Source organism: Pundamilia nyererei, unplaced genomic scaffold, assembly GCF_000239375.1.
Source record: "Pundamilia nyererei isolate P.nyererei 1_Seehausen unplaced genomic scaffold, PunNye1.0 scaffold00371, whole genome shotgun sequence".
NCBI classification, from domain to species: Eukaryota; Metazoa; Chordata; class Actinopteri; order Cichliformes; family Cichlidae; genus Pundamilia; species Pundamilia nyererei.
The window spans coordinates 154,992-165,016 of NW_005187772.1; the positions used below are offsets into that span (position 1 = coordinate 154,992).

At 43.3% G+C, this 10,025-nt stretch overlaps 2 protein-coding genes across 5 annotated transcripts in view; both read right to left on the minus strand.

Annotated features, from left to right (window-relative positions):
• LOC102204569 (disco-interacting protein 2 homolog C-like) overlaps window positions 1–1,262 on the minus strand; it is a 73,401-nt gene extending 72,139 nt beyond the window's left edge. For both annotated transcript variants that reach the window (XM_013915823.1, XM_005752662.2), the window contains exon 1: window positions 747–1,262. In XM_013915823.1, the coding sequence (XP_013771277.1) occupies window positions 747–825 (79 nt within the window). In that variant the 5' untranslated portion in view covers window positions 826–1,262. The remainder of the gene's footprint in view (window positions 1–746) is intronic.
• Window positions 1,263–2,476: 1,214 nt separating this feature from the next.
• LOC102204089 (la-related protein 4B-like) overlaps window positions 2,477–10,025 on the minus strand; it is a 9,686-nt gene continuing 2,137 nt past the window's right edge. For 2 of the 3 annotated variants that reach the window (XM_005752659.1, XM_005752660.2), the window contains exons 2-15: window positions 9,482–9,619; window positions 9,259–9,381; window positions 8,126–8,174; window positions 7,727–7,863; window positions 7,336–7,439; window positions 7,047–7,157; window positions 6,564–6,833; window positions 6,282–6,361; window positions 6,005–6,205; window positions 5,008–5,077; window positions 4,841–4,936; window positions 4,301–4,374; window positions 4,021–4,090; window positions 2,477–3,411 (exon numbers count right to left, since the gene is read on the minus strand). In XM_005752659.1, coding sequence (XP_005752716.1) covers window positions 3,391–3,411; window positions 4,021–4,090; window positions 4,301–4,374; window positions 4,841–4,936; window positions 5,008–5,077; window positions 6,005–6,205; window positions 6,282–6,361; window positions 6,564–6,833; window positions 7,047–7,157; window positions 7,336–7,439; window positions 7,727–7,863; window positions 8,126–8,174; window positions 9,259–9,381; window positions 9,482–9,578 — 1,503 coding nt within the window. In that variant the 5' untranslated portion in view covers window positions 9,579–9,619 and the 3' untranslated portion in view covers window positions 2,477–3,390. Of the gene's footprint in view, window positions 3,412–4,020; window positions 4,091–4,300; window positions 4,375–4,799; window positions 4,937–5,007; window positions 5,078–6,004; window positions 6,206–6,281; window positions 6,362–6,563; window positions 6,834–7,046; window positions 7,158–7,335; window positions 7,440–7,726; window positions 7,864–8,125; window positions 8,175–9,258; window positions 9,382–9,481; window positions 9,620–10,025 lie in introns of all 3 variants that reach the window. The other variant, XM_013915824.1, reaches the window with a different exon arrangement.

Genomic DNA, 10,025 nt, shown 5'->3' on the forward strand with positions numbered 1-10,025 from the left:
GTGTGTGTGTGTGTGTGTGTGTGTGTGTGTGTGTGTGTGTGTGTGTGTGTGTGTGTGTGTGTGTGTAAAAAGAAGATGGTGGTGGTGGGAAGAATATTCCTCCTCATCCTCAGGCCCAAAAAAACAGAGAGAGCGAGGCAGGGATGCAAGCAGGAGTCTGCGATCACGGGCATCAAAAGCCAAGCTGCCCCCCTCTGTGCTGCGCTGTCACGCAGCGTTGCATCGCAATGCTATTATTAAACACACACACACACACACACACGTACACACACATACACACACACACACACACAGGTAGGCTCGGCTGACTGTGTCAACATCTCAAGGTCAAACAATGGCTCGATTTTCGGACCCAAAACGGGCGAACAGGCCGTGTCGGGTGTGTGTGTATGTGTGTGTTTCCTCCGCAGCTGAGACAAAGAGCAGCGGGAGAATCCCGCAGCCTGCTCCCGCTCAGCCCTCATCCTCCCCCGGCCACACAGAGCTGCTCAGGCCGGTCCCCTGACTGACAAACATCTGGATGGGAGGAGCGGGAGGGGACGAGGAGGAGGTGGAGGACGGGGCCGCAGGAATGAACGGTTAGATTCCGTTAGTAGGTACGGGCTCCCGGTGTGGATGGTGATGGTGATGAGATAACGTGATAACGAGAGAAAAGAGGAAGAGGAGGAGGAAGAGAAGTAGGAGGGGGAAGAGAGGGGAGGCTTTTCTCCCTCGCACCCCTCGTGTTTTTTTGATCCATTTCTTACCCTCTGACAGCTCCAGCTCCAGCTCCGCCAGCCGAGCTCGGATCTCCAGCGGTATCGGCGACGCCTCGCGGTCCGCCATTCGGCTCGTACCGTATTAAGCACGTCCCCGGTTCGACTGTTACCTCCGCTGCCGCCGCTGCTGTATCTCCTCCTGCCTCCTCCTCCTTCTCCTCCGCTCGGAAAAGGAGAGCTTCTCCTGGCGGCCCCTCCTCGGCGGAGGCGCGTGAAGACTGCGAGAACAAAGAGGATAAATGTGGCTCTTGGTTTAACGGGGGCCCGCCATGACGCCCGCTCCTTGAATCGGTAAAGACCCCGGTTTCGGTCGGCTCTCTATGCTGTCGTTGCGGCGGTTGTGGCGGTGATGATGATGATGATGATGAGGCTCGCGCAGCCCCGGTCTCAGAGCCGTTTGCAGCTTCTTGCCGCTGGTGTCACGTGACTCTACGGAGGAAGGAGGGAAAAGGGAGGGAGCTCCGCTCATCACCGGCAGGGGGCGCATCAACCAACCACACCTACAACGCCCAAATGAACCTGTATGGGAGCCCAAAAGTGGCACAATAAATACACAAATAAATAAACTCCTGGTTTAATTACACATAAATAAAAATTGTATGATTATTTAATCTATTACTATTTATAAGTTCAAATGTTTTTTTCTTTCACATTAGGAACATTGGGTAATTCTTTCACTTGTATTCATTTTGAACCCTTTAAAATAAAAACTGCAATTTTTTTATTTGTAGATTTCTTGCAAAAAAACATAACATTCAAGCGTAACCTATATTTTCTTTCATTTAAATGGTTTAAAATTAGGATACACAAAAAAGCACTCAAGAAAAGTTTACTCTACCACCTAGAAATACGTTGTGCCTGTTCTGCTTGTCTTTTGCGATGCAAATTTTGTTTACCTTAATATTATGAAAGTTGTTTGGTTCCTAGAAACAATTCAAAGACCCCAACAACACTCAAAGTTTTGAGGGAAAAAAATTGTAGAGCTGAAACTCTACAATAAAAAATTTGTGGCATATTAAGTTTCAGTGCCAACTTTATTTTTATTACTCACTTTTTAAATTAATGAATTTAAAATTATTAGAAACTACATCGTAGATTTCTAAAACAGTTTTCTGTTGGGAAACAAAAGTTGAATAACTTTGAATAACTAAGGAAGCGCTGCCTGATCAAACTGCATAGCTCACATTCTAAAAGTGCAGATTTATTAGTCATGTTTGTTAAGCTTTAAGTCAAACCGCTGTCTGCATTTTGGGTAGTGATTTTTTTCCAGTTTAGCACAGCTTTTCTTCTCCTTCTCTCATTAGCCATTACTTTTAATGTGGCTGTTCTATATTCCATGTTTGTGTGTGAAAACTGAGCCTCAGCAGAATAATATCATTAATATTAAAGGTCAAGCGCCCTTCAATTAAGCACAGTATGATTGAATGAGCATAATGTGCCTGTGACACATAACTGAGCATCAATTTGTCTGCAGAATGCTGTGTATTTCATTAGTATTCTTCATCTCATTCATTAGGCCTATAGCCTTCTGAGAATCAAATCATCCTCATTGTAAACAAGTGGTGGTGCCAGATAATGGAGCAATGAGTGTTGTGATGTTACTCTTCTGCCATCTGCTGGTCCAAAGAAGGAACTAACGTAAAGGGTGCCGACTCTATATTTAAATGTTAATCATGGAGAGGATGATCGGATAGAGCAGAATACATACATACACAAACTTAACTTCAAAGGCACTTCTTTAATAGTTGTTCAATATGTACAGTCTGTACAAAATAACTTTCCACAACCGTGCCCACTCTGTCTCCATGACATCTGTTTAACATTTAAAACTTTATGTTTCAAAGAAAAGAAAAATGGCTTCATTACAATCAAATTCAAGTTCTCACATACAGTTCAAGTGCTGAAACAATGTTGTTTCTAGACACACAGTAAGTACCCACCCAGCCAAAAGGGAAGAAATGCACTCCTGTTTAAAATAAATAAAACTTTTCTGAAGTAAGGGAAACATGCTTTTGATCAATTTAATCCCAGAACTAGAAAGATCAAATCAGATCCCATTAAACACACTGGCCCTTGCAGCTCTCTGGTATCTAAAAATGGAAATAATACAGCTGATCAGCAATGGAAAAGGCTTCATGTGTGTCCACAGCAGTCATAGATAACACAGATGTATGGGTGGAGAAATAAAACAACAGCACTAAAATAAGTTCACAATCATGGCGGAACGTCCTGTACAACTAAGAAAACATGTAACACACACAAACAGGATGAAAATAATTGGCGATGCATCAGGAAAGCAAGAAGAAATCAACTAAATGGAAGCTCACTCTCAACAAACAGACCTAAACTACAAAGCAAGAAATAAAACAGAAATGAAAGTAGCAGATCAAACTTTACAGATCTTCCCGTCTAAAAAACTGAAAAGTTGGTTTTGCCAAACAGTCGGAGCCCTCTGCCCACGCCAAACATCCAGACCTGGATTAAGGCGATTTAAAGGTTAAATGTGTTACTCAGTGTAGTATATATAAGCTCATTTCATCAGCGTTTCCACTGTGCTGGCTCTGGTGCATCACCCCAGTTCTGTGAAGGCAGGACCCGACTTACTGCATAAGCCTCTCTTGCAGACCTCAGCTTAGGTCAGTTTCCTGGACTCCTGGCCAAACAGAGTAAAGATGGGGTCAAACTCACTATTACACCTTTACAACATGTGTTTGAGTCATTTTTGTAACTGTGAGACACTTGCTGCTGCCTATCTTGGGCAGGTCTCCCTTAAAAAAGACGTTTTTAATCTCAATGGGAGCTTCCTAGTTAAGTAAAGGTTAAATTAAAAAAATGAAATGAAATATGACTCTAACACTCTGCACCTGTGCTACTTTTGATTTTTTTTTTTTTTTTACTTCCTTTACAAAAGTTCATTTGTTGTATTTTTATCTTTTGTTGCTATCAACCCCCTTTTTGTGATTTATAGCTTTTAACGTACGTTTAGAATTACCAAACACCAGCTATCAAAAAAAAAAAAAAATTGGCTTCCTGTTTCCTTCCAAGTGTTTGGTAGGTGAACCTAACAGATGTGGGTGCAGAACAGCATTTAAAGCGGACATGCTGGAATCATGCAGAAGCAAGTCTGCGCCAATTCCTTCATTCTTTAATTGAAATAAAAAGATTCCAATACTGTAGTATAGATAAAAGTTATGTAGTGAAATAGTAATTCAGTTAAGAAAATGAATTTTAACACCACAAAGACGTTGAAAAGCAGTCTCACAGTTACTGGTTCCTGTGTGTGCTGAACTGGTTTCTCTTCAGTGGTCATCTCTGAGGCTTCATTCGCAGCCCTGCAAACACAAACACAACTATCTCAGCACAGACGGCTGGAAAACCGCTGCTTCTCTACTTTTCAGATATCTCATGAGCCAAAGTGAAATAACTGTAGAAGCCTGAGCCATAGACTGTTAATCATATCAACTGTAACAGTGAGCGGTATAGACACCTTACATGTGAAAACAGAACACAGAGCGTGCAGCTGCTGTGTCAGAGATACTCACTGCTCTGAGACCAGCTGAGGCTGCTGTGAAGGCGCTGCCTCTGAGGCGCAGGAGCTGCTGCTTTGTAATTCACTCTGTGAAAAAAAGAAAAACAAAACACTGTTTATTCATCACTTCATGTTCATTCATAATGTGACAATCGAGATAATCTGCTTCATTCTTATAAAGAATGAATGCACTGACCGACACAACATGAACGAGCCTGATAGACCACAGAAGACGACTAAAGCGATCCATGGTTGAGACAAACAACAACATCTAAACATCAAGAACATCTTTGAGGAGGCAGGTGTGTAACTGTCAAACTACAGCCAAGGTGCAAACCAAAGGCTACATTAAAGAACAAGAAGGTCAGATTACACGTTAACAGACAACATCACAGTTACAGACACTGTGTCTTTGTCCACATATGGTCAGTATGGCTGGAGTTTGACAGTGAACAGAGCCTCTGACGGCCATGAGCCCAGGTGAGCAGTGTGTGTGCGTAATACAGAGGGACCTGGTTGCCTGGCTGTTACTGTTAGCTGGAGGAAGACTTGCCATGGTAGAGGCTGGAGGAGGAAGAAGAGGGAAGTTCAACATTGTGAGCTCAAAATGGGGAGACGGCTGACGAGGAGGGGACTGACTCTGTGAATTCTACACAAACAGAAATGGTCAGTACGCTTTCTGAACAAAGTGCACATACACAACGCTCAGTGGTGACTTACCTGACTGCTTCGAGTGGGTCGCTCCCAGGACCTTGCGGTCGCTCTCCTCCTCTGGTTGAAGTTTCCTCTCCTTCAGGGACACACAGAGCGCTGACGAACATCTGATTTATAACTTTATTAAAGAACAAGTGTAAAAAATGTGACAGACAGGGGTCTGCCTATAGTCTGAGAACCTGATGATGACGTTTAAATCGAGTCTTTTTAGCCTACTGTGGCTGTAACTCGTCTTTGCTGCGCTATTTTTTTATTGCTTACAGTTTGTTATCTTTGAAGCTACTGTTGTCAAACCTCCACCCTTCCAGGTCAGGTTCATGCCATACGCATAATTCTTGGCTTAATCTGGATTTTAATTCCCCTGAACATGTCTGATACAGGCAGTCAGTGAGTTACTGTTTTGAAAAGAGGAGACAATGTGCTGAATGTGTGCGCGATTGTGTCTGCTCAAAACGAGCTGATTATGGCAGAGACGTTATAAAAGAGACAGGGCACTCAAAGAGAGAACTTCTTAGGTTTCTCTTGTGTTTTCTGAGCCCTTCAAAGTACATTTTCCAAAGGTTAAGACCTGGTTTATTAATATCATACAGAGAATACACATCTATTTGTTTGCTGTTTTTTTCTATCTGTTAAACACAACTTTTCGTGTACAGTGTCTCGACCCTGTTGTGAAAAGAAAGTAAGGACATTAGGGGGAGTAAAGTGGAGCATGACTGAGTTTATTTTTAGCTGCAGGGTTCCATGATAACAGTGCCAAAACTGTCCGATGAGTTACCGCTCCATCTGACTTCATATTAGTGTGAAATGAACCAGAAGGAAGAGGTTACCATTTTAACCCTGTCTCTGAACTCAATGAACAGTAAGAGTATAAAGAAAACATGCCCTTATGTCATATCCTATCTTCACTACATGAACTATACTAATGAACTGGGCATAGCAGGACTTGAGAATAATAGAGAATAAAAAAAAGAGAGATCTGAAACCTGGACTGATCTTTTGTTACCTTCCCTGCTCAGTGGGAGACGTGACCTGCTTGTTGGGCTCCTTTCCTCCGCCTCTACTCGGAAGGCGCACCTTTCCGAGCGACCGTCCTTGACCGGGCCATGTGGGAGAAGAGAAACGATCAGATGGCTGCTCAGATGAGTGCGAGGAGGCAGGCTGCTGGGACTGCCAACGGTCACAGTTTGACCATCTCGAGCCTCTCCTGAAGAAACAAACAATAGTCTTCAGACTGATGACATCATAAAGTGTCATGACATAAGAGGATAAAAAGGAGCTACCTGTGGCTGTGTGGGTGGGACGGTTTGAAAGCAGAAGCTGCTGTGGAGTCATCCACGAAGTGGTTCATCAGTAGAGGAGGCTAATGATGAAAACAACAACCGCTTAATCAGAGGAGGAGCCAGAGAGCTCCTCACACACATTAAACGACACGTTAACACTAACGACATCCACAAATCACAGGAAATGAACAAAAACAAAAATGCTAATCTGTTTAACACTGATATAAAATTAAGTGTCATAAATACATTTTCCAGGCACAAATTCATCTTTAACGAACTCACTTCGGCCCAGTATTGGTATCCAGATGCAGCAGCCCACACCTCACCGAGGACTTCGTTTAGCTGTTGTGTGGACACGTGGGTCGGGCAGGACTGCTGGTAGGTGGTAGAGGGGGAGTAGAAGCCATAATAGCTGTTGCACTGGTCCAGCTGGGGTTGTCGGTAGCTTTGAGTGGGAGCCAAAGCAATGGCTGCTGTTGTTTCGGCCTTTATCCTCACCATGATGGGTTTTCCCTTAAACACTCGAACCTGTTCTCTAAGGTACTTGTAGGTCTGAAAACATGGACTCCGATTATTTCAGTTATTGTATTATCAGATCTCCTAACAAAGAAGGCTAACAGGAGCACTTTTTAACAGGACTGCTCTCAGGTAGTCATATTTGTAGATATTGACTGTATAACAAACCTAAATGGCATTAGCCAAAAAAATGTGCCCAAAAAAAAGCAGCAGCTAATTTACTTCTCTCCTCGACCGGCCCTTTTCTACCTGTTCTGCATCGGCTTCTGATTTGAAGGTGATGAACCAGTTATCGTTGCTCACAAACTCACAGGTCTTGAACTTAGGCAGGTTCTCCCCTTCAAAGAGAGCTTCCACCTCCTGCACAGCAACAGCAATATCAAAAACGCTGCCAACATACACAATTTACCTTTAAAACTCCTTTAAATAACAACACACGTCTCTATCCCCGCACGTGCAGGTACATGTAAGAACAACACCTGAACTAAAACTGTCCGGGAGGATTTTGGTTGCGTTGGGGTATTTTGTGCAGTCTCACCTCTTGAGGTGTGGTGTTAGGAATCTCCCTCAGGATTAAAACGCACCGGCTAGGTCTGGGCCGGACTTTCTGTCCGCACGGGGAAAACTGGACCAGCGGCATGGCTGTGGGAGAACCGCAGCAGAGTGTGTTTCAGGACAACAATAAACCACGTTCATCACTCTCATCTCTACACTAGAACAGTTCCTTCTAATGTGCATCGTCAGAATACCCGATTTAGTTTTTGAACGCAAAAACAAAAAAACGTTCCTCTTCACTAATCCCTATCACGATCCCGTGGTTTTGTAGCAAAGGAAATAAAGTCTGATCCATGTACATTAAATATTATAACTCAAAACTGACACAAACTGTTACTCTGCCTCCACCTATACCCACAGAAACAAACACTGACATCTGAGAATATCGGAGATGAGGTCCAGGTCTGTGGTGAGATTCCTGATCTGGTCGAGGCAGGCCAGAGCAGAGATGGAAACATACTGGTTGCTGTCCATCTGAGTCTTGAGAAATAGGTCATTGCTGAGGTGCTCTCTGAGGAGGGACGGAAGAACTGCTGAGAACACTGATACATGCTGGCGATGGAGGGGTTACCAAAGATCACAGTGCATATATTGTCAGATTAAAGAAATGTAAATGTCCCACTCGGGTATTTAGGTTTACATATAAGTGCACTTATAAACGGGTCAAACTAAACTACAACCACAGCAAAAATACTAAACCATATGTCTTTTAGTTTGTACCAACTACAAGTAGTGGATCTGTAAAATAGGGGGTATGTGTGCAAAGCTAATACCTGTTCAGGTAGGACTCCAAAACGGTCCTCAGCTCTTGTCTGATCTCATCTGAAATCACAGAAGTCATTGGTCCCATTTGTCACTTTGAATTTGAGAGATTTTGTTAAGATGAATTTCAGTGTTTCCCACAGACTTCGATTCGACTGACTGAACTGATGCTGGTAAAAGCAACAGGCAGCAGGAATTGTTTGGTTCAGTTCTTTAACCTTTAAATAGGTCACTGTATAGTTAATGCTGTTTATTCTTAACTTTTAAATCATAGTGTGTTTTTGTTTGATGATTTTAAAATCTGTGATGACTATAAAACAAGCTGCCCCTCAGTTAGAAGAAAGACACCCTTGATCTGTGTGCCTGTGTGTCGCAAAAGGACACTTTTTAAAGGAACAATGCTTTTAGATGATTAACTCCTGTTTTTGTATTTAAATGTACATACTGTGTGACAACTAAACTCCTATTCCAGTGAGTCTCTCATGCTGTGACTGTGCCTCCATTAGCTCAGCATAGCAGCCCACGATCTAGTTCTCCACCTGCAGGTGGTGATAATCTCAAGAGCAGAACGAGGACTACTGTTTCCAGTTGTTGGGGGTCTGCCTGACCAGAGGAGATCCCCTCTGGAGGAGTGACTAAATGATTCCACCACAACAGTAACACGCCATTCGCTTATCCTTTTCAGGGTCGCAGGGGCGCTGGAGCCTATCCCAGCTGTCATAGGGCGAGAGCCGGGGTACACCCTGGACAGGTCGCCAGTCTGTCGCAAGGCTAACACAGAGACAAGCTGCATGTCTTTGGACTGTGGGAGGAAGCCAGAGTACCCAGAGGGAACCCACGCAAACACGGGAAGAACATGCAAACTCCACACAGAAAGACCTGATGGGGGAATTGAACTCAGGACCTTCTTGATGTGCGGTAACAGTGCTAACCACCGTGCCACAGCAACACGCCCAATGAGCCAATTGGTCAGGAAATTGAGAAATTTCAAAATAAAGGGAGCTGTGAAACAAAATGGCCCCTTTTAAAACACATTTTGCCTCAACGTAGCTCGCAGCCCAAGTAAAGCCTACATGTGTGAGAAATACCGGATTTTAAAAACACAGCTGGATGGACTTCAAAGAAACTTAATTCAGCTTTGTACCTGTCACAGGTGGGTCACAGGACTCTCCGTTAAATATGTGAGTGTCGGCTCTCAGTGTCTGATATTCCAGTGCGTTAGGATCACCCAGGACCATGTTCTCCTGCTGAAACACTGGTATATATCCTTAAAAAGAACACAAATAACCAAATAATAAATAGTAACCCAACAATATCCAGCAGCCAATAAAATGCCTGTGTATGGAAAACAAGCAGATCTAGCCTACCTTCCTGAAGGATCAGATTGTCATGGACCAGCCATGGCTGCTGAACCTGCTGGTAGGCGGGGTCAGGGTAGCTCAGGTAAAAATTGTTGTGGTCCATATTTCAGGATTATTGTTGAGGCCTGGAGCGGTGGCAGGTTCCTATAATAAAAATGCATAAATGTGCACCATATTTATGAGCCTATTAAAACCTACAAATACAACACCTTTGTTATTTGAACCACAGAGAAGATGGCAGAGAATAATTGTTGTGTTGGTTCAGAGGTGTAACAAAGATCAACAAAATCCATGAAGCCAAAAAGAAATATAGCTCAAAGGTTAACCTTGTATCCACTCTGTGTTTAAATGTTTCTACTAATTGTGATCCTGTGATATCAAAGCATTAACAGGAAGTTTATGTACCTCACTGTTCAGTCAGACTGTGCTTATGCATCAAGGACACTTGTATGAACAGTAACATGTTATGCAACTTCTTAATGCACAATGGCTGCTTCCAGTTGTAGGTAGCTCAATTTTTGCCTGTATCTGAATGAAACCACGACACATG